Raw genomic sequence first — 24,796 nt, forward strand, 5'->3', positions numbered from 1 at the left:
TCAGTTGTATGTTTAAGATTGAGACGTATGAAAATTTTTTAAAGTCAATACGAAAAAAAATTTAAAATTTTTTTATAAATTTATAAAAAAATAAGTCTTCAAAAGACATAACATTTTTCTTTCTAAAATATATTTTTTTATTAATTAATTAAATTAAATTAAATAAATGATTTTTTTAATTTCAAAATTAATTAAATTTAAAAAATAAAAAAAATTTAAAAAAATAAATTAAAAAATAAACTTAATAATTAATAGGTATAAAAAAATAAAAATAAGAAAATTTTAAATTTCTTTTGAATTTTTTAAAAATAATAATAATTGAAAAAAAAATATTAAAATATATTTTTTTTAATTTTAATTATTTTTTAATTATTAATTATACTACTTAATTCTTTATATTTTATTAATTATTTTTCTTAAATTTTTATTTTAAAAAATTCAAAATATGTAGGTACAAAATAAATTTAAAAAAAAATTATTGAAGATAGATAAAAAAATAAATAATTAAAATTAACTAAATCTATTAAAAAATATATAAAAATTATATTAAAAAAGAAAATTCGAGAATCTTTTCGAAAAAATATTTTTTAACCTTTTTTTTCTTATGAGTAATACATATTTTAATTAGATTTTGTTTTATTTGATTAAATTAATTTTTAATAATTTATTAAATAACTTTTATTATTAAAATATTAATTAACTTATATTTTTCTTTAAAATAATTTTTATTATTTATTTAAGTTAAAAATTTAATTTAAATTTGATAATTTTTTAATTATTATTTTTTTTTAATTTAAATTTATTTAAATAAATAATTTAAATAAAATTAATAAAAAAAAATAAAAATAAAATTCAGAAAAATTTTCATCAACAAAATAAAAAAATGAGTCATTTACTTTGTTAATTTAATGAAAACATGAAAGATTTCAACGGAAAACATTAAAAGGCACTTCTTGAGAAATTTTAAATAAATATTCTTTAATATTCGTAAAAAACAAAAATAAGAATTTAAAACAGATTTTCGTATCAACTTTCACCCAAACTTAAACAAAAACTTTAAAATTTTCCTTTTTTTTATTAAAATTTTTTGTTTAAAAACTTTTTAAAGAGTATCTTCATTAATAATTTCATCTAATGCCATTCAAGAAAAATATAAAAAAAAGTTTTTTTGTTGTTTCATTTTTAAATGAATGCAATTCTAAAAATAGTTTCAGGCATGCAAACTCGTTCTCTCTGTGATTTTGCAACGATATAATTTTCTAGCAGCTTTCAGGTCGTGACTTGTTAATGGAGAGCAATCTTCTGCGCGTCGTCATTGACATCCTGTCCATTGCACCAACAACAAAAAATAAAAAAGAAATCGCTGAAGCGGTAACTTGCACCATAAGGCATGAGCATTAAAATCACCCCCATTCAACGTTACATTACTTTCAATTTTTATTATTGACATTAAAACCCATTCAAGTTACACTCACTTACTCTTGCAGTCACAATTCTGCACTTCCATTATTACTACTTCATATTTTCTCGAGTTTCTGCGGAGAAAAGTATTCATGTCAGTCAGTCACAGTTTTAAACAGACACCGACTTTGCTACAATGAAAAAAAAAAGTAGAAATGTTCGACAATCCGCTTCGACATGAAGAAGAAAGAGAGAAAAAAAACATAATTTCATAAAACATCAAATAATATGCATAAAATTTGCAAGCAATTTTCTAAACGAAGGTACGATATATTTAGCCTTGCTGCTACGAGAACCTCCGGTGAACATGACGTACAAATGTGTCTTTTATGCCGTTCAATGCATGACGGTGGCATGTCTTTCGGTTTTTCGAAGAGATAATCTTATTATGTCATATTTTTGCTACTCTTGCTGCTGTCGCTCGACGTCGTCGTTGCCGAGTATTGTTTGTTCAGGTTTCGAGCGTGTGCCATACACGGGAAGGCAAAGAGATTGATGTTAAAATTTTAAAATGAGATTAATAGAATTTTCAATTTTCTACTCAATCAACTCGAGTTGTTGTTGTTTTTTTGCCGTATCTGCGGTTGCTAAATTGATTTTCACGAAAATTTTTGATTATACATGAAGTTTTAAGTGAGGCTGATTCAAATTTGTTTTACTTTTTTTGTCTGAAAATATAAATTTTTAAAATAATTTTAATAAAAGCAAAAAAAAAAATAAAATAAAATAATTTTTATAGAAAAAAAATAGTTTTTTGTTTCTACAAAAATATTTAAATTTTTTTTATTTTAATTTAATTTATTTTTTAAAATTAATTTTATATTTTAATTTATTATCTAAAATTTTTAAAAATTTAATTTTACATATTACAAAATTTAATTAAATTAAAACCTGATAAAATTTAAAAATTAAAATTCATAAAATGTAATCTTTCGAAAAAATTTCAAAAATAAGTTAAAAATTTATTAATTTAATTAAATTAATTTTAAAAAAAATAAATAAATTAAAAAAAAAAAATTAGAGAGTAAAAACATTATGAAAAAATGCGAGAACCAGAAAACCTAAAAAAAAATTTTAAAAAACTAATTCAATTAGTAAAATTACTTAAAAATTAATTATTTTGATAAATTGTTGGAAAATTAATATTTTAAATTTAAATTAATAAATTAAATTAATAACTCAAATTAAATAAAATATTGATTTTAATTTAATTTAAATTAAATACAAATTATGAAACAAAATTTTTTTGTAGGTATATTTTTAAAAAAATCTTGAGAAATTATTTATTTTTTATTGACATATTAAATTTAATATTAATTAATTTTAGTATTAAATTAATTAATTAATTTTAATTAAATTAAATTTAATATTAAATTATTATTGATAAAAATTAAATTAATTTTAATTGAATTAAATTAATTAATTTTTGATAAAATTTTTAACTCTTTTCATCGCATTGAATTTTTAACTAATTTTTATATACCAAACGACTGAAAATGTAAAACAAATTTGAATTGCCCTAATTTAATCCACTCTTAGGGTTTTTTTTTGTCATTTTCCACATTATTATCAGCGCGATCAACGTTGAGGATGTGAGGTAAATGAAAAGCAAATATTAGCGTGAAAGGGGTACAAATTCTTGGAAAATTGTTTAAAAACATACCTCTGGCATGGCATGGCATTTGGTTAAAGTATGCAAGCAAGCAGGTTCTTTCATTTTTTTTCGCTCTTGCCAATCCACACGCTCATTCCGTCGCTCGCACTCGCAGCTCGCCTGTGGAAATATTAAAATAATAATAAAAGAAAATACACACATATCGAGCACATTAAAGAATACCTATAACTGCCTCAGAGTCTGACACACAAAGTGTAGGTTTCCACATCAAACAAAAATAAAACTACAATGAAAAAAAAAGTAAAAAGGAGAACGTAATGAAAATTTTTTGTACTGCTCATTGTATAAGAAATTTAAGCCACACCGTGAAACTACAAAAAAAAATTATTGTATGAAAATCAATAATAATACCTTTCGACACTATCACGTTTTAGACGCGAGCGAGCTAAACAACCTTCGATGCTGATGATTTTTCTTTCTTTTCAATTTTTTTTTTCATAAAAAAAACTTATTTAGTTTTTCGCACACAAAAAAGCACATCAAGAATGAAACGACCTATTTCCGTTTCGCATTTTTTTTTGTCTTCTTTTGATAAATAATAAATGTCGACACAAGAGAGGATTCTCTTTTTTTTAAAAAAAAAAAAAAAAGCCCAGTTGAGGTATGTTTTCCCTGATACATGAATGTGCACTTACATTCACTTCAGTTCACACATCCACAACAAGAGAAACAGAAAAAAGAGCTAAAAATAGACGTAAAATTTTTGGTATTTATATTCGATTCAATATATCGAATGACAATAAAATATGCTGTTGTTCCTCCATTCAATTTGGATCAGTCGACGGTTAGTCTCTTGCTGCAGACAGAACCGATATTTAGGATTAAATAATTTTTTGGATGAATAAATTGATTGAATTTTTTTAAATTTATTTATTTTTTAAATTAAATTTAGTTCTTATAGAAAGACAAATTTTTCACTGAAAAGATTTATTAATTTTTGATTATTTTTTTAAAAATCAATAATTTTAATTTTAATTATCAAATAAATTTAAAAAATTAAATAGCAAAAAAAATATTAAAAAAAAATAAAAATTAAATTTTAGCTCCGAGAAGAATTTTATTATTTTGTCAATTATTTATAATTTTAAAAATTATTTTTTTTATAAATTTTAAAAAATTTATATTTTTTTAATTAATAATCTATTAAATTTTAATAAGTCATTAATTAAATATTTTATCAATTTTTATTTTTTTATTACAAATTTTATATTTTTTATATAAATTTTTTTATTAAAATATAATTTTTTATCAAATAAAATATTATTATTATTTTTTCAAAAAAAAAAAAATAAGTTTCATAATTAATTATAATTATTTTGATTTTTTTTTTAATTTTTAAAAATTTAAGTATAATTTACTAAAAAAAAATTAAAATATTTATTTAATTGATAAATACAATTAAAAATTTATTAAAATTTTTAAATTTAATTTTTTTTAAGAAATTTTTTTTAATAATTTTTATTTTTTTATGTTATGTTTAATTTATTTAAAAAAATTATCAAAAGAAAATTTTTTATAAGGTGAAACTCAAAAAAGTTAAAAACAAAAATTCAATTAAAAATATTTGAAAAAACAAGTAAATAAAATAATTGAAAGAACCGCATATTCTCATTAAATATTTGTTTTCGAACTGATCATATTTTTTTTACCAATGTTAATGACGATGATATTATCAATTATCTGCAACGGAAAAAACAATTATCCCAAGCGAAAGAGATAATGTAAACAATTAGCACGCAAAATTTTATCAAATGGCTACTGGCATTTTATTATGATTAAAAACTTAAATGGGTATCAACAGATTATAATTTGACGAAAACATGTAAATGTTGCGGCATGCAATTAACGAACAAGCTGACGACGAAAAAAAAAAAAAAATCGAAAAATCGTTCGTTCGATAAAATTGGAAGAAGAAAGAGGAAATTAAAGGCGGCATTATTTCCTCGAATGTGTGGCTAATATTTCCCCAGTGACTTGCAGCTTGTTCGACATTATATAATGTAATGCTTATGTAAATACTTTGTGCAAAAAAAAAGAACAAAAGATATTTTTGCAGTCAGTCTCATGCAGAGAGAGAGAGAGACTGCCTGTGGTCATTGTTTCACATTGCAAAATATTTACTGCCCGTCAGGATAAATGATGCCAATTGATTTTGACATTTAATGCATACTCATTCCGAGTTTTGTGCGCAAACACGGGGGATGATAATGATAGACAGGCGTTAAAGATCGCAATTATTGATTTGATGATGATGATGATTGTTTGATGTCCGCAGAGATTTCTGTACAGATTGTTGATGATGATTAAATGTTTTTGATATTTTTTTAACTCGTAATGTGAATAAAATGTTTTCATATAATTTTTTTTTTAATAAAAGGGTTAAAAGTGAATAATTTCTGATGAAAGGAGGGAAAAATTATTGAAATAAGAATAAATGAGCTCATAAAATATTCAGTTGAACATGCTAGAAGGCATAAAATTTAATAAAAATTCATTTTATATTAAAGTTGACTGAAAATCCGTAATTAAAAAAGCATGTGTCGAAATTAATTTTACTGATATGTGAAAGTAAAGAAATGAGGTTTATGAAAAATTATGAAAAATCGAATATCAAATTTAAAAAATAATCGACGTTATATGAATGCATTTATTTTTTAATAATTAAAATTTTATTTAAATAATTTATAAATTAAAATTCTTTCGTTTATTAAATATTTAATTTTTTTTTATGTCAAAATTAAAAATATTAAAAATAAAAAAAATTAAAAAAAATTAATAAAATTAAATAAATTATTAAAAAAAAATATTTTTTTTTATTTAAAAAAAAAAATAATAAAATAAAAAAAAATATTTGATTAAAATTAAAAATATAAAAAATATTTTAATTTTAATAAAATTATTTAAAAAAATTTTAAAATTATAAAAAATTTAATATTTTTTAATTAAAAAAAATTATTAAAAAAATAACATTTTTTTTTATTTTATTAATAATAAAAAAAAAAAAATAAATATTTTTTATTAAAAAATTAACCAAAAGAATTAAAAAATAATTTTTTTATTTAATTTTAATAAATTTTTTAATTTAAAAAAATTTTAAAATTATTAAAAATAAAAAATAAATATTGAAAAAAAAAAATAAAAAAAAAAATTAATTTTTTAATTTTTTTTTTAAGAAATGAAAAAAATTAATCATTTCATTAAAAAAAAAATCTAACCAAAAAAAATTAAAAAAATAAATTTTTTAAATGAAGAATACAAAAAAAAAATTAAAAAATATCGGAAATGTAAGAATTTTTACAATATAAAAAAATAAATATCAGAATCAAATAACTTTCAGAAAGGTGAAAAATTTCTTTAAAAATATGTTTCTTGTAAATTCTTTATAATTTTTTTAATATTTTTACCTTTTAAGCAAAGGGTGCTTAAACGAACTTTACGCTGCTTCGATGGAATTTTTTTCATATTTTTAAAAACAAAATTTTTGCTTAATTTTTACCTTTTTGTACCTTTTTCAAAACTTTTTATATTTTAATTACAAACTGGATAATCCAATTCTTGCTAAAAAATTTTTCTTTTTTTTTGTAATTTAATTTTTTTCTACAATAATTCATTTTTTTTACCTTCCCTTCAACAAGTTTTTTTTTGCTGAGTGTCATTCTAAAATAAAATTTATTATTAAAAAGCATTATTAATTCATCATTTAAACTTCTGTTTCTGACCTGCTCGGCGTATTTTTTTAAAACTCTGAATTGACACATTTTTTGATTACTTTTGACCGTTTCCCTTACGCCTCAATAATTATGATAAGATAAATTGTTTTATATAAGTGATTACTTGAATCAAGTTGTTTCTCTTTTTTTTATTATTTTTTTTGTGTTCGGCAGTAAAAAAGGCTCATAAAGGTGAATGACGCCAAGAGTTTTTTTTTTGTTTTTTTTTTGTTTCGGGAAATAAATAACAAAAGGACACATTTTTCATCGTCAACTGCGAGACAATGTCCCTAAAAAAAATTCTTTTAATGATCTATGATGTAAAAATAAAAGCGGTACCTTTTCTAAAAATATAATAAAATAAAAAATGAGAGACGAAAAGGAACCTATAATTCATAAACAAACGCGCGACGACTGACTGCGGTTTGTTTTGCCTCACTAAGTGAAACTAATATCGTTTTAAAGTACTTTCTTGTGTTTTTTGCTGCTTTTCAAGCGAAAGTTATAAATAAAATATGAAAAAAATTATTATTATAATGGTCATCTACTTCAGACTTTATCCATCCACGACATATATTGTAAAATTCGTATTAGCCTTGGTTGGCATGAACATAAAAAATTTTTTTTTTAAAGAAGCCGTCTTGTTTCCCATGATAACAAAAGACACAGAAAAAACGCCGTAAAAGGGATTCAACGTTCTAGTCTGGTTGAACAAGAACAAAAAATGTCGAAAAAAGTAAAAAATAAAGAAAAAAATTGTAAAGGGAAAGTTTTAATGGTTTAGTATGTTGTTTTGTGAAAGTCGATGGTATTTGTGCCATACATATCTACCGCCTTAATTCAAGATAAGAGCGCGGTTTTCATATTTTTTTTCCATTTTTTTGTTCAAAAGCTTCTCTTTCATGCACGATTATTAAATTTTTAAGCAAGGGTGGGGCTTCTTTCGCTGGAATTCTGCACAAAATGGAATTTCGAGTAAAAAACTCACCCAGAAATTCGCGTCTCATGAATAATCTAACGCAATTTACCATCATGGACCCTGTTGCATTACAGCAAATTATCTCAATAACGAGAGCACTCATTTGAAAAATTGCCTGTTGATTCCTTGATGGACGATAACGCCCTACAAAAAAAGAAAGAGAAGAATTTGCGGTAAAGAATGAAGAAAACGAAAAAAATGCGGGTTTTTTTGTTATTCGTGAATAGTCCCAGATTTTTGTCTGTGTGTGTTTACAAAGTATTAACTTACTTTGACTGTGCGGCGTGTCTGTGCTTGTTTACTTGGATGTTTTCATAAATTGCCTGAAGAAACTTTTTGAACATTATTTAATGCACTTCAGATTCATAAACCGTAAGCCGAAAAACTGCCAAACAACAAAAAAAAAAGGAAAAAGTTTCGTGTAACGGAATTAAATTAATCATAATTCTACATGATTTTGCCTCGTAATTTTCGTGTACGTGTGTGACCTGAGTGGAAAGTTGATTTGAGCGAAAGACAAAAAAGTTTTTTTTTCTTCTTTTTTTTAATTTAAGATTAACTTTTGCTTTATGTGTCTGTCCAAAAGTTTTCAAAGTTAAGGTGTGACGTTGTCTGTGGCAAATTTTTGTTTTATTTATCTGACGTTTTTTGCAAAGTTTTTCTTTGTTTTGGGCTCAATGAATCGAAAAAGAATAATTTAATTTTATATAAAAAAATATATATATTTAATTTAAAAGTTAAAAATTAATTTATTTGATTTATTAAAAATTAAAATAAATTTTATAATAAATTAAATTTTTAAATTAATAAATTTAAAAAAATGAAAATAAACTAAAAATCGTTAAATGTAATTTTGAAATAATTTTTATATTATTTTATTTAACTTATTATTTGATTAATTTTTTTTAAATAATTAATTTTAAATTATTTTTTATTAAAAAATTAAAAAAAAATTAAAATTTTATTTAAATAAATTATTTTTAATAATAATATCTTACAATTCGATAAAAATATAATTATTTTTTTAAAAAATAAATTAATAAATATTTTTTTTTTAATTTTTAAAATAAAAATTGATTTATCAGAAAATAACTTTTTTATTTTTATTTCAATTCAATTTATTTTTGTTTTATTTTTAGTTAAATTAATTTCGTTAAATAAAAGTAAAATATAAATAAAAAATTTAAATTTAATTTAAATTTTTAAAATATTTCAAAATAAATGATTTATTTTTTAACAAAATTCGATGAAAATTTAATTATTTTTAAAAATAAAATTAATTTATTAGAAAATTATTTTTTTATTTTATTTTAACAAATTTATTTTTAATCAAAATAATGTCGTTAAATAAAACATAAAATAAAATTTTATGTAAAATTTTTAAATTTCAACAAATTAATTTTTCTTAATTATTTTTAAAAATATTAAATTAATTAAGATTTTTTTAATTTAACAAAATTAATTTCAAATTAATTTTTCTTAAACTATTAAATTGAAAATAATTTTAATTCAAAATAGATAATTTTTAAAAATTTTTTAATTATTAAAAAATTAATTCATTTTTTTAAAATTTAATTACCTAATTAATTTAAATGATTTAGAAAAATTATCTATATTTGCAAAATATTAAATTATTTTTTTCGATTCATTGAGTTGGTAAAGAAAAAAAATTTTTTTTTTAGAAAAAAAAATGTTAAAAGGCATTGAAAAAGTAGAAAAGACTCGTTTGTGAAAATAATAAAAATAAAAGAAACTTAAAGAAACACAAGAAATTGTTATAAAAGTGTGTCAAAACAGAGATAAGAAGGAGTAAAAAGTGGAAAAAGTCTACCTTGATGCATTTCGTAGGTGACAGTGAAGAGTATTTTCCTACTAATTTTGTTTGCTCAAACTTTCGTAATGCTAATGCCTGCGATGTCGTCGTTGTCCTTGCTGCAATTATAAGCGAACGTTGCATTTTTGCCGTGAACGTTTTGTGCAAAAGTAGAGTAAATGACGTGGAGGTAGTCTCTACATCCAAATGTTGTCGGTTGTGCTTAGCGCGACAACAATAACAATGAATCGAGGAGAGCAGGAGACTCTCTACCGGCAGTCACGTAACTTGAGACTGCTAACTGACGCAAAGGCACAACAAGAAATTGTCGGCGGGCAGCAGCGCAAGCTGTCTGGAGTGCACAATCGGCACCATTCCTACGGCAACATACACCAACTAAACACACATATGAAAGCGGGCAACTCCAAGTCATGTTCGGAAGCGGAGCAAAGTCAGCCCTTTGTGCGCGAAAACTTCGTCCTGAGTGTCCTCAAAAGCCCGTTGCGTGGCACTGGCACGTCATCTGCCACAAATGCTCCGTCAGCGACACTTTGTACGCAGCACGAGAACGACGATGAGCCGCCGCATTCGCATCATCTCAGTCCCGAACGCCCGCCTCCCGACTACCTCTCGTTGCAAAACTCCGAAGACGAGTTAGTCGACGTCGAATCCGCCATCGAAGTCACCAAGTTAGATAGGTCACAATCAAATTCGCCGCGCGCTCTGAACTTTTTCAAGCGTTTCCGCTCAAATCGTGCACAAAAGGCTGACACATTGTCGCATCATCATCCGCATCATCATCACAGACACATATCAACGACGCCTCTTCGTCGCAAGGGTTGCAGTCGGAGCAAATCCAAGGATATTTTAGATGGCGTCTCGGTTGCAGCAGATCCCGATGATTTGGGCATCAGCGAAGACGGGCCTTCAGACACAAATACGCAAAAGGAGCCCTTGGGGATTCCGGATCCTTATTATCCCATTGCACTTCCCATTGACCAGCAGTACAAGACAAAGTACGCGTTTCATCACAAACGAGGACGCACGTTTCAGGAACGACTGTATGTTTTTCTGGAACATCCCGTCGGATGGATTTGCTTCATTTATCACATTCTGGTGTAAGTAAAAACGTTTTAGTTACAGGCAATTGCGCTTTGCAAACACACATACTTTCAAAATCAATCATACAATTCTCTATTGAGACTTGAGTGTTTCATGGTAAAAGTGATGCTAATGCTCGAGTTTGATTGATTAGTGCTCGTGATTAAATAATTTCGCACATCAAATCTCGAGAACAAACTTTAAGTTAATTAAAATAGAAAGATTTAATTTTTTTTTTTTTGAGATTTAAAATTTTTTGAATAAAAAATCATTTGATTCAAAAAATTTTTTAAGTGAATTTTTTAATTTTTTTTTTTAAATTATTAATTAATTATTTAAAATTAAAAAAATAAATAATTTAAAAATAAAAAACTTTTTTTTATTTGAAATTAAAATTTCATTTAATTAATAATAATTATTATTAAAATTTAATTAAATTTTAAAATAAATTTTTAAATATTTTTTAAAAATTACATATTATTTTTTTTTAATTTTTAAAAATACATTTATTTTTAAATTATAATTAATTTTAAAAATTTGATTATAAATATTTTTAATTTTAAGAATATTTTGTGAAAAATATTCAAAAGTTGAAATATTTTAATAAAAAATTTTAATCTCTCTATTTTTACTTTAATAAATTTAGAAAATTAATATTTAAAAAAAATTAATTAATCAATTAACAATTAAATAAAATAAAATAATAAAATTAAAATTAAAAAAAAATGAAAAATTTGACTAAAAAAAATTAAAAATTTAAAAAAAAATTTTAAAATTTTAAATTAAAATTTAAAAAAATTTAATTAAAAAAAAAATATAAATTAAAAATTAAATTAAATTATTAAAATTAATAAAAAAAAAATTAACTTTTAACCAAATAATTATTCAAACTTAATTTTGAAACTTGATAAGTGTTTTTAATTTTTTAAGAATTTTAAAAGAATTATCAAAATTTATTGAAATCAAAACTTACCTAAATATTTTCGGTTTCTTTCAACATATTTTTTTTATTTTTGAGGAAGAGTATCCAATATAGAGTATCTAAATAGAAAAAAAATAAAACTTTAGTAATTTTTTTGTTAATAGTTTTTTTTTCATAATGATCAAAATTTTCATTAAAATATATTCAGAAATAAAAGTTAAATTATTATTTAATTTTTTTTATGAAAAATAATAGACAAAAAATTAAAAAATTTTTTTTAATATTTTTTTAAAATTCTATACAAAATTTTGACACTTGAGTAAAAAATTTTAAACTTTAATATTTTTTTTTTTAAAACTTAAAAAAATAATTTATTAAGTTCAAATAAAAAGCAAAAAAAAAACATTTAAAAAAATTAAACTTAATAAAGAAACTCGAATCTTCCGACAAACGAATTTTTAGAATCACAATTTAACGATCAATCAATTAATTCGCATGACCGCCACAAATACTTACAGCTAATTTTCTCTCGTTACGTTATGTGCGCTCAATCACACATCAATTTAGGGCACAAAAGCCCAACAAAAGCCGTATTTGCACACGCTCGCATTGGCACAAAAGGACTTCAAATTGAGTCAATATTGTTCCGAAAATTGTACAATGAAGTTTTGGAATTGAACAATTAATTCGATTTATCAATGCGTCCCGTATATGTAGCTCCGTTTGGCTATTCAAATGTAAATCGATTTCGTTCACGTAATAAATGCAGATTAAGTTGGGCCTTTATTTGCAAACGTCTCGCAAATTTATAAATAGATGATGGAGAAAAGGTTCGAGAGTAAAATTTCGTTAACGCACATTCACAAGATTCTTTGAATGAGTTTACAAGGCACTCAAAGGGATTTTTGATATCCTGCGTGTAACAACAAAAGCCGACAAGAAGAGATTGTTTCAGACAGATTAAAAACTTGTGTGAAGTTTGCTCGTTTCCACAGGGATGCCGGAGCTCCATTGTGACTAATTAGCAGTCAATCATTTCTCGAGACAAGCTTTTCTTCTGAGAGACACTTTTCTTTTTGGCGAAATGACATCCCTGTCAACGCACACGAGCAAAATTCTCATCCGACATTTTTTTTCCTGTTTTCAGGTTTATGCTGGTATTAGTTTGTCTCATCTTTAGTGTGCTTTCGACGATAGAACAATACATGAATTTTGCGAATGAAACGCTTTTCTGGATGGAAATCTGTTTGGTTGTATTTTTCGGCGTGGAATATTGCATACGACTGTGGTCTGCCGGATGTCGTTCAAAGTACATGGGATTCTGGGGCAGGATGAGATTTGTCCGAAAACCCATTTGTATTATTGGTAAGCAGATTGAATTTTTTTTTTTTGCGATGCAAATTTTCAACTTTTGCTTCGGTTGCTTTCGATTTTCAGATTTAATTGTGGTTGTCGCATCAATGGTTGTGCTGTCTGTCGGCTCAAATGGACAAGTTTTCGCAACAAGTGCCATCAGAGGTATACGTTTCCTACAAATATTGCGGATGCTGCATGTTGATCGGCAGGGAGGTACCTGGCGTCTCCTTGGATCCGTAGTCTTCATACACAGACAAGTAAAAATTATTTTTTTAAATACTTTTTTAAACAATTTTTTTGACATTTTGAATATTTTTAAACATTATTATTTTTTTTGCTTATAATTTATATTGTTCAAAAGCTCATTAATTAAGCTGATTTTTTAATTGAGACTAATTTTTGCTTATTACGTGACACTTGCAAATTGCAAAATGTGTGAAAATATTTAAAATGACTAAAAATATGGATTGGAAAATTTTGTTTTCGGAAAATTTTCATAAAAAAAAAATATTTTTTAAATTTTTTGAAAATTTAATTTATTCAAAATTATTTAATTAAAATATTTTAAATTATTAATTTAACTGTTTAATTAAAATTGAATTAAAATAAATTAATTGAAATAAAAATTTTTTTAAATATTAATTAAAAAATATATTTTTAATTTTTATTAATCAAAAATAATTTATTAAAATTTAAAAAAATTCAAATATAATTTTTTTTAAATTTTATTTTTAATTAATTTAATGAACTTTAATTAATACTTATAAATTTTCTAACTTTTTTTAAGAAACTAATTTTTTTTCGAAATATTTTAAAAAAATAAAAAAATTTTCTGAATTAAAGAATGTGATTAACTTTAATTAAAAAATTAATTGCAAATAAAAAATTAAATTAAATTAAAAATTAAAATAAGTTGGATTAAAAATTTTCATCAATTTACAAAAAAAAAAAAAATCAAAATAAAAAAATAATGTGAAGAATAATTTTAAATTCCGTGTAAAAAAAATCTAACAATTTTTTTAAGTTTAATTTAATAATTGAACTGAAAAATTGATAAATTTAAATAAAAGTGAATTAAATTTAAAAATTAAAATAAATTAAAATAAAATTAAATAAAATTTAAAAATTGATTTAAATCTCGATATAAAATAATTTTCCAATTCTTAAAAAATAATTTAATGAATTAAAAAAAAATTATTCTTAAATAATTTTTATCAATTTTTTATAAAAAAAAATATAAATATTAAAAAAAATATGAAGTTTTAAAAAATTATTTTAATTTCCTAAAAAAAATAAATTTTCCAATCCTTAAAAAATATTTCGAAAAAAAATATTAAAATTTCTTACCTCAATTTCAGGAACTTATAACTACCCTCTACATCGGCTTTTTGGGTCTTATCTTCAGTTCCTACTTCGTGTATCTAGCGGAAAAGGATGCCGAAGTCCCAGCAGGCCGAGAAGGGTTTAAAAGTTATGCCGACGCTCTGTGGTGGGGCGTAATTACTGTCACCACAATCGGTTACGGCGACATTGTCCCGCAAACGTGGCTGGGGAAAATTGTCGCGTCATGTTTTAGCGTGTTTGCGATATCATTTTTCGCTTTGCCAGCGGTACGTATGACGAATAATTTTGTTTTTTTCGTGCGTCTCGTATTTTTTTTTATTGCCCTGACATATTTATATACACTTCATTATAAAATGTACCTACTTTTGTTGTTGTTTTATTATTATCATCGCAACATTCTGCAATGTACATTTTTTAATTAACTGAAAAATATTTGCATTATTCATGGCGTTGATGATGCCGTCGCGCGTGGTTGTTCTGTTTTTTTATTTTTCATGCCATCATGAAAAACGACGACGACAACTCACTAAAAAGAAAATTTATTCACAAATTAGGGAATACTTGGTTCGGGCTTCGCACTAAAGGTACAGCAGAAACAGCGACAAAAGCATTTCAATCGACAAATACCGGCAGCAGCGATGTTGATTCAGTGTTTGTGGCGATGCTATGCGGCGGACAAGGGCTTTCACAGCGATGCAACGTGGAGCATTTATTTGCGGGACGACGAGGAAGGACGTGGCAACAACACTTCTTCGATGATGCTGCCGGCGCAACTCGGAAAGGTTAGTACTCTCGAGACTTTTTTGTGAAAAAAAAAATTTTTTTTTTGAAAATCTTGCTTTGATGTGCACTGTGACTCACACTATTCACACGCATTCCGACAACCCAAGAAGGATCTTAAAATGCTACTGAGAATTGAATACCTCAAAGATTTCTTATATTTATGTTTGTTGTTTACTTTTGAACTTCCTTTGCTGCAACTTAAACTCTTTTACCTCTCTCCCCAATTTTTTTTTATTTCGGTCCGAAACGACAAACGAACCAACAAAAATAAAACTGAAACTTTTTTATTTTTGTTGCTCACAAGGTTTGGTATTCACTTCCCAGTACATTTGTGCGACGTGAATAGTTTTGTGATTGTCGTTTGTTTGTTCAGTACACCATTACTACATTCTGTTTTATAAATTATTTAAGAATTTTTAGTTAAATATTCTAGTTGTGTTGATTGCTATCATCGAATTTTATGCATTTTCTGTCGTATTTATTTTATGCATTCTGTTTCCGAAAAAAATACCTACTCTACTCTAGTTTCATTCTGCTAGAGCAAGAAAAACATTCTGTTTTCCGGGGAAATGACGATGAACGATGAAAAAATGTGCGCCCTGCCGATAGGTGTGATTAAATAGTCTCAAGTCGTTTAATAACATATTACACCCGGAGCGTTTATAGAGCATTTAACGTTAAATGGAATATAAAATTCACTGCCTTCCTCCAGCAAAAATCGATTGTTTTGCATAGCAGCGACGCGTTTCTGTGATTTTTTGCATCATTTGTAAAAATGGCGGGAAAAATTAAAATGTCAACTGGGATGTGATCATTTATGGATAGGGATGTCAAAAACGAATATTCGTTTTAATAAGAATAATTTCATTTTTTAAATAAATAACCAAATAAATAAAGTATAGGTATTAATAAATTAATGAAAATTTTTACATAAGAAAAGAAAAAAAATTTAAATTCATCAATTTGTGATTTTTTTAAAGTTTTACATACAAAAAATTTAAAAATTTTGTACAAAAATATTAAAAATTAAAATTTTCAAATTTTAAAATATTTTTAAATTAAATTCAAATTTAAAAAATTAAAGTTATTTAACAAACAAAATAATTTTTATTATATTTTAAAAATACAATTTAAATTTGTTAATGAAAAATTTCATTTTAAAATTTTTAAAAATATTAATTAAATTATTTATTAATTTGAAAAATTAATAAGAATAGTTTTAAATAAGTAAAAATAAAACAAATAAAAAATTTAACTTAAGAATATGAATTCATTAATTTAAAATTTCAGTAAATTTTTAAAAATTTTAAATATTAATTAATATTTTTAATTTTATTTTTAAAAATATTTTATATAATTAAAAAATAAATACATTTATTAAATTTAAATTTTAAAAAAATTAAAATTTTTAAATTTTAAATAATGTAATTAGTGAATAATTTAAAATAAGAAAAAAAATATATGAATACATTAACTTGAAATATTTGACAATTTTGAATATTTTTAATGTTTAATATACAAGTTGAACATTCAAAATTAAAAAATATTTTATTTTAGAAAAAAAAAACTTAAAATATATTTTATACAATTTTCAGCTTTTTAATTAAAAATCAATTTATTTCAAATTTTATCAAATACTCAAATTAGCAAAAAAAAATACAATTTTGACATCACTACTTTCCATTCGTTACTAATCTCATCCCAATCCACATTTTACAATTTTCCCGCCAAAATATAAAAACAAAGCCAAAAGCTTAAATTCTCAGAAATTTAATCCTTTTTGAACACTTAAATCGCCCAATAAAGCAATTTTCATCCTCTATTGACCCAAATCTCGTTCAATCGGATTTTCCTCGATAAAAATAGATGTTTTCCTTTTTATAATTTAGATAAAAATTTCACAAAGTTTGACCATCATCCTTGCAACAAACACTCTTTCACACAGCTTTTCCAATCAAATTTATTGTTTGAACAGAGAAGAAGCATCAAAACAACGATCGAAATGAAATTTAACTAGATTGAAAAAAATAAATTAGAAACACAAAAGTTGTAAAAAGCGGTACATGGACCGAATAACAAGTTGTTTGTTTGCATTTTTTTTTGCACTTTTTTTTTGTAAATAAATTGAAGAGTGTTGCTCGTTGCAAGGCTGCTGTTGATAATTACTTGCATGCCAAACTTTCCATTGTTTTTAAAAAATGCTTTCTAGGCTTTTTTATTCCAATTTTTTTCCTTCTTGAATTTTTTTTCAAATTTTTCTTGTTTTTTTTTTTGTTTTAAATCCCATTTAATTTTGCAAACGATTTTTTTTTCTTCTTAACTTTTTTTTATCTCAATGGTCGAATTGTGTACTCGAATTACTATTTTCTCCTTGAAACTTTAATTTTTTTCTGGGGCATGAATTCTCCCTTCATTTTCTCTCTCTCTCTCCTTTCTATTTTCTCGTTACTTTCGTTTTTTTCTTTCTTTTCATTATTTTTATTTGTTTTTTGTTGTACCGCTCGATGTTCAATGTTTGATGTTGTCGTTCTGTTGAAACAATTGGGTTCTCAGAACCTAATGGTACAGGTTGGCGGCTTTGTGGCGAAACGCGGAGCATCTGTGCTAAAACGCCGAAAATCCCGAAATCGTATGGAACGACCATCGACGACAACGGCACCTGGGGCGGCAGCGACATCAGCTGAAAATACGCAACAAACACCCAACACGCCAAATACCGTCGAATCGCAAATCAGTAAAAGCGAGTCGGATGGCGATGTGGTGTTTTATATGGAGGAGCCGAGAGCTGGTAAGTTACCTTTTTTTTGTTAGATTTTATTTTTTGCTCACATGAAAAAGAACAGTTAATTTGTTGTTGTTGTCGTTGTTAGGTCAATCTCCGCCCCGCATTAATGTGTACTTTTTATTGCGACGAACAAAAAAACACCTCCAAGCTAATCGAATATCCTTAATATATTCCGCAATAACCTACAAATGACTAACTTTTAATAGTCCGGTCGTATTATTATTAATCCACTTGATGCTAAAATGCTTTGACATTTATTTTTATGAGACTTTTTTTTCTACTTCGTTACACACGAAAAGTACCAAAAAAAAAGTGAATGACACGAAGAAAAAAAATTAACGACAAATATGATAATTAAACTGGCTTTAACGCTTTAACTAGCATAAAAATAAACTATACATGAAATTAATTGAAATTAAATCGCAAAAAATTTCAAAGACACGCAAAATTAAGATAAGCGACTTTTGCAAAAATTTTAATAATATATGACGAGGAAAATTTTTTTTTTAATTTTTCATAAAAAATAAAAGAAAAATTAAAATGAAACACCTTTCACAAAGTTAGACACGAACTAATTTAAATAAAGTTGCTGCTTACTTCTTTTAACTAAATTACGCCTAACTTTAAAAAGAAAATCCATCATTTGGATTATTCCTTTATAATTTTTTTTTTTCAGTTAGTTAGCAGAAGAACTTTCTTTTATTCTATTCTTTAGACTTGAAGAAAAAAAGAAAAAAAACTTCTTTCGTCGAGCTCGACTAATAGACAGGAAAATATGCAGACTTTTAGTAAGATTGCAGTGTTTCTTTGAAATTCTATTGTTTTTGCGGGTGTATAGAGAAAAGAATAGGAAATGGGGCCGACTGGTAATGAAGGAGCACTTTTGGTTAAAATATGCGCATATTTTTACTTTTTGAATTCATTTAAAAGGTAAAAAAGGATTTTTTAACGATATGAGGTCTGTTGAGGATTTTTTAAAGGAAATTTTATATTTTAAAAAAAAAACATTAGATTTTTCTGAAAAATCTATTTAATAATAGATCCTTTTAAAAATAGTTATATACCAAAATTTTTAAAATGAAATTAAATTTTCACAAATTTTTAATAATTAAAATAAAGTACATTCAGATAAAAAATTAATTTAATTAAAATTTAATTAAATATTTAAAATTAAAAAATATTAAAAATAAATTTAATAGATTAGTTTAAAACACAAAAATTAAATTTAAAAAAAAATTTTTTAAATTAAAATTAATTAAATTAAATTAAAAAATCAAAATTTTATATGTTAAATTAGTTTTTATAAATTTTAAATAAATTTTACATTTATTTTAATTTTATCGGTAAAAACAATAAAATTTAAAATAAAAAAATATTAATAAAAATATTCTTGAAAATTATTATTTTTTTATAATATTTATTTTTTAAAATTATTTTAATTTTATTAATATTTTAATAAATTATAATTAAATTTATTATTGATTAAAAATTTTGAAATTTCTTAAATTTAATTTCATCTTTAATAGTTTTAAATTAAAAATAATTTAAAATTAATTTAAAAATATTAAAGATGAAATTAAATTTAAGAAATTTAAAAATTTTTAATTAAAATAAAATTAATAAAAATTTATTAAAATAATTTTAAAAAAATTAATATTAAAATAACTAATATGTAATTTTCAAGGATATTTTTATTAATATTTTTTTTTATTTAAAATTTTATGATTTTTTACGAATTTATAATTATTTATATTTTTCTTTTAATTTATTTAAATAAAATTTTGAGTAATTATTATTTATTTTTTAATTCAAATTTATTTATTTTAAAAATAAATTAAAATTAAAAATAATCCATTTTAATGTAAAATACGCTTTAATAAAAATTCATTTAACGATTACAATCCTCTATTATTCAGTGAGACATGAAAAAGGATTGAACGTTCACATATTCGTTTGACCTCGCCTTCCGCACCGCCAATGCATAAATATAGGGCAGAAGATACTCGTACCTGTCAAAAATTTCCATTTTTATGGCTTATTATTATAAACTGTATATTTTTTTTCTCGCACCATTCGTTCTGTTGTTGTTGCTCTCTCTTCACAACCATTCAGTTACTCCGTATTAAATTTGATTATAAATGCATGAAATAACCAACCGAGCATGCACTCCAATATTAAATCCTTAGAAATTCCCAAATACCAACGAAAATATTGGCTGGAAATCGCATTGCTTCTAATGAAATTCATGGGAAATGAATTTGGAATTCATCGCATGCATCGAAAGTCTGCGAGGAAAGTAAAGTCAGGAAAAAGAGGGAGGAAATTTCGGGCAAAAAAAACTACATAAAAAGTAACTACGGAATACCAAAATTGTTCGCTTTCGTGATTCGAGACAATAAAATGGACAAAATGATTTTAATGTGTAGTGACTAAGTGGGAAAAAGTACAAAAAGTCAGGTTAGGTGATGTGATGTGAGTTTTTCCAAAACATTCTTTATTCTGACGAAAGAAAGGGGAAAAACTTTCTATGAAAGAATAAATTTTTCAAACATTTCCTTGAGTGAACAGAGTGAAAAATTCAGTCAGCCATTAAAACCATACCTTTCTCAAATTTCATTAATTCTTTGAAATATTCATCGTCAAGTTTAAATAGACAGAACAACAAAGCGAGAACTAACAGTATTGATGCGTTTTGAAACAGCAAAATATTTTTTTTCATTTTAAGCCTTTTAATGGAAAAAGGGGTGAATTTTACAATTTAAGGTTAAGTTTTTTTTTTAATTTTTTAGTTCAGTCCTTTATTTCAAAAATTTTTTTAACTGAATTTTAACAAATCTTTTGAAGTAATTTAAATAAAATTTAAAAATATTAACAAATTAGTAAATTTAGAAAATATTAAATAGTTAAAAAAAAATTACGATTTGAAATTTGAAAATCGCCTTCTTGTTAATTCAAACTAAAATTTAAAAAATAATTTTTACTAAATTGATTAAAATTTCTTTAATTAAAAATTATTAATATTAAATAAAAAAATATTTTTATTTAATAAATTAATTAAATCCAAAATAATTTTTATTATTTAATTAATTAAATTATAACAATTTTATTTTAAAAAATTTTAAATTTAAAATTAAATTTTAAAAATAAATAAAAATATTTTTTTCTCGTCAAAAATCAACATTTTTCTTTAATTTACAATTTTCAATAATTAAATTATATAATTAATTTAATTATAATTAAATTCAAATTTTTCAAAATTTTAATAATAAAAAAATATTCAACTAAAAAAAATAAATAATTAAATTATTTATATTAAATATTAAATTTTTTTTCAGGTTTGAAAAAATAATAAAAAAAAAAATCTTTTAATAATTCTTAAAAAATTAAAATTAAAAAAATTTTTTAGTAAATTATTAATTATTTTTTATGTTAAAAAAATTTCAAAATTTAATTTCCTTTAAGAAAAGTATTATTAAAGTATTAAGTTAAAAATTTTTAAAATATTTTTTATTAGAAAAATTCATTTTAACATTAAACTAAAAATCTCAAGAGGCCTTAAATTACCTATTTTTCCTTCAAACGGGCACAAAACGACATGAAGAAAGTTATGGAAAAGTTTCGAAGACACATGTAAACATTGGCAAAAGTTTGTTTATAAATTCATTCGATTCGATTAAGGGAGGAAAAAAACAAAGAAGACGACTAAATGAAGAAAAAAAGGGTAAAACTGTAATAAAAATCGATTGTATAAATTTTGAAAAAGCGTGTCACTAAAATAGAAAATTATCATAAATAATTGCTTGATAGCGTTACCGTTATAGTATGCGCAAATAAACGGAAGACGTAAGTAGAGCCGAGACTCGCGACAACAACATGAATATTTACTCTGTCAACTAAAACGGAAATAAATGACCTGTTGGTCGTAAATAGAAGCGATATTTATCTTCTTCTGCGCTACGTCGTCGTTGTGCATGATTATCGATATTTTTTTATGTAGGTAATAATCCGTAATCGGTTTTCATGCACTTTGGGGACGCCACCGTTATTTCATTGTCATTATTATTATCGTCATTAGGCATATTGTTATCGTTTCTCGCGACTGCACGACTTTAAACAACAACAAATTGTGATTAACTGAACAAATTGATGATTTTCCAGATCAAGATAACGACTGATTTTTTTATGATTTTTTGTTTTTCGCAGGAACTCCCAATCGTGCACGACGCGGCGAAACAGTCCGTGGATGCTTTGTCAGCCAAAATAGTTCAGTGACGGAGGCCCCAAGTGACGAAGTCGAGCCGGAACAAGAAGCCGACGACGAAATTGAGCCAGCACGAGTAACACAGTAAGTTGATGTTCGCATAAAAATAAAAAAAATAAAATAAAATAAGAAATTTGTACATGGAACATAAAGAGGAAAAATTTATCGCTCCTAATGTAATTCCACACGTGTGCCTTGCCATTGATTGAAAATAATTTGTGCGTGTCCTTTTTTGCTCTTTCTCCCAATTTTTTCTATCTTTTTATTTTATATTTTTTTTTCTTCGTGTGTCTTATGTAGATTAACCGACGCACACCGAAATGCCATTCGTGCTATTAGGAAAATAAAGTATTTCGTTGCACGAAGAAAATTTCAACAAGCTCGTAAGCCATATGATGTACGTGATGTCATCGAACAATATTCGCAGGGCCATCTAAATATGATGGTTAGGATTAAGGTGAGAACATCTTCTGCGTTATGAATATTATTTATTGAATTTTTTGTACCGCATTTCAAAGAAAAAAATGACAAAAATTGTCCTTTTTGTGGTTTTTAGAAACTTTTCGAAATATTCATTGGGTCAAAATATTAAAATGTGCATTGGGGAAATTACAAAATGTAAACTGGGTTAAATATTTTCATTCCAAAATGTGCATTGGTAAAATATTTTTGCATTGGGGAAATGTAGATTTGGTAAATTTTTGACCCAGTTTGCATTCTAAAATTTTGCTAAAAAATCAATAGGGCAAAATATTGAAATTTGCATTGGGAAAACTTTTTAAATGTAGATTTGGTAAATTTTTGACCCAGTTTGCATTTTAAATTTTTGCTAAAAAACCATCGGAGCAAAATTTTAAAATATGCAATGGGAAAATTTTAAAATGTAAACTGGGATAGTTTAAGATCCAATTTTGATTCAAAAATTTTGTCCCAAATTATATTTTGTGGCAAAATATTTGAATGTGCATTGGGAAAATTTTTTAAATGTAGATTTGGTAAATTTTTGACCCAGTTTGCATTTAAATTTTTGCTCAAAAAACCATTGAGGCAAAAAAAAATTTAAATTTGCATTGGGAAAATTTTTAAATTATTTGAATTTTTTTTCACAGTTAATGTTAAAATATTTCGCCCAAAGTACATTAAAATAATTGGACCCAAAGCACATTTAACTTTTTTGGCCCAATGAACATTTTAAATTTTTAACCCAATGCACATTTCGAAAAAATTTAAACGCTTTAAAATAACATTTTTAAACCAAAATGCGACATCTTCATCATTTTTCTAACGAAAACTTTCTAAAAAAAATTTCTTACTTCATAAATTTCCCCATTCTCCTTATCTCTCTTCGCATGCAGGAATTACAACGTCGCTTAGACCAAACACTCGGCAAGCCAGGCAGCTACTTGGCAGGCATCGATCGCGTTGGCAACGTCAAACCAATGACTGTCGGTGCGCGTTTGTATCGCGTCGAACAGCAACTTTCTGTGATGGACAAGAAGTTGGACCAGCTGGTTCACACGCTTAACCAAATAGCGCACCTTCCGCATCCGAAACAACACACAATACAGAGTGCTAGTTGCGCCGCCAGTTCATCTAGTACCGCAAGTAATATGACGCCGTTGCAATTGCCACCTGTTCCGAGCAATTCGCAGCAACATTCTCCCGTTCCGCTGGCATCCATTGAGGACGATGTGTAAGAAAAAGCTTTTTACTCTTAAAAAAAATATAATAATTAATTATTAAATAATTAAAATAAATTTAATTATGAAAAATGGCACAATGATAAAATTTAAAAAAAACGCTTGTAATCGTATCGCAAATTTTAATTCAGCAGATTTTGATCCGCGTTAGGTACTTATTAAAATAAAAAATAATTAAAAAAAATAAATAATAATTAATTAAAAATAATTCTATAGAATAATAGCTGATAAAAATTTTAATTAAAAAAATAATTAATTTTTTTTTATTATTAAAATGTTAGTCAATTTAGTCTCGCTGACCAACAAAAAAAAATCGAAAGCTATTTTTTGCTTATCAAGGCACCACAAAGGCATGACAAGCATATTTTTGACGCACGCCTACTACTTTCTGTGTCAGATCGGAAGTTAGTTTGCTCAATATATAAATAACGTCGAACATAATTATTATTTTATTTATCACAATTGATTAAATTTTCGCCTTGGTTCGCCTTCATACAAAATTTAAGCACTCAATTCCTTCTCACGAAGCAACCTTAACCTTTTTCACCTTTTTTTTATTTAGAAATAAATCATTGAAAAAAAAAATGCAATCATAACTCACACGAAACCCGCGCGGTTGATGTCATATCGTGTTGCGCGTCTTGAAGAAGACAATACAAAATCCTTTTATTCTGTCTGTTTTCGTGTCTGAAAAATAATCCAAACTTCCTTAATCTCACCTTGATATCTTCCACCGTGCACCTTTTTACAAACAAAATAACTTTAGCGTGAACTCAGCAACAACAACAACATTAATCTCGTCTTTGTTCCCATCTTTTGATCTTTTTAAGTTATTTCCTTCTCACACAATTTTATTCAGAACGAAATCCTTTTTTGTTGCGTCTTTAGCGTTAGTCTTCCAAAAAT

General features: G+C 24.6%; 1 protein-coding gene across 1 annotated transcript; it reads left to right on the plus strand.

Moving 5' to 3' along the window:
• The first annotated feature begins 9,845 nt into the window (after nucleotides 1-9,845).
• Nucleotides 9,846-23,961, plus strand: LOC134836438 (potassium voltage-gated channel subfamily KQT member 1). Its single transcript, XM_063851646.1, has 9 exons — nucleotides 9,846-10,756; nucleotides 12,809-13,026; nucleotides 13,099-13,274; nucleotides 14,376-14,627; nucleotides 14,916-15,143; nucleotides 17,698-17,932; nucleotides 22,133-22,274; nucleotides 22,491-22,647; nucleotides 23,546-23,961. Exons 1-9 carry the CDS (start codon nucleotides 9,846-9,848, stop codon nucleotides 23,885-23,887), a joined length of 2,661 nt encoding a protein of 886 aa, XP_063707716.1. The 3' UTR covers nucleotides 23,888-23,961.
• Nucleotides 23,962-24,796: the final 835 nt, after the last annotated feature.

This window comes from Culicoides brevitarsis, chromosome 1 (assembly GCF_036172545.1).
Source record: "Culicoides brevitarsis isolate CSIRO-B50_1 chromosome 1, AGI_CSIRO_Cbre_v1, whole genome shotgun sequence".
Taxonomy (NCBI): domain Eukaryota; kingdom Metazoa; phylum Arthropoda; class Insecta; order Diptera; family Ceratopogonidae; genus Culicoides; species Culicoides brevitarsis.

What these genes read in the sequence shown, in the direction of transcription:
- LOC134836438 (XM_063851646.1), top strand. Translation starts at nt 9,846, where the DNA reads ATGTTGTCGGTTGTGCTTAGCGCGACAACAATAACAATGAATCGAGGA. An exon ending in AAAACCCATTTGTATTATTG is followed by an intron (nt 13,027 to 13,098) that starts GTAAGCAGATTG and finishes TTCGATTTTCAG; the next exon opens with ATTTAATTGTGGTTGTCGCA. An exon ending in GAGCCAGCACGAGTAACACA is followed by an intron (nt 22,275 to 22,490) that starts GTAAGTTGATGT and finishes TGTCTTATGTAG; the next exon opens with ATTAACCGACGCACACCGAA.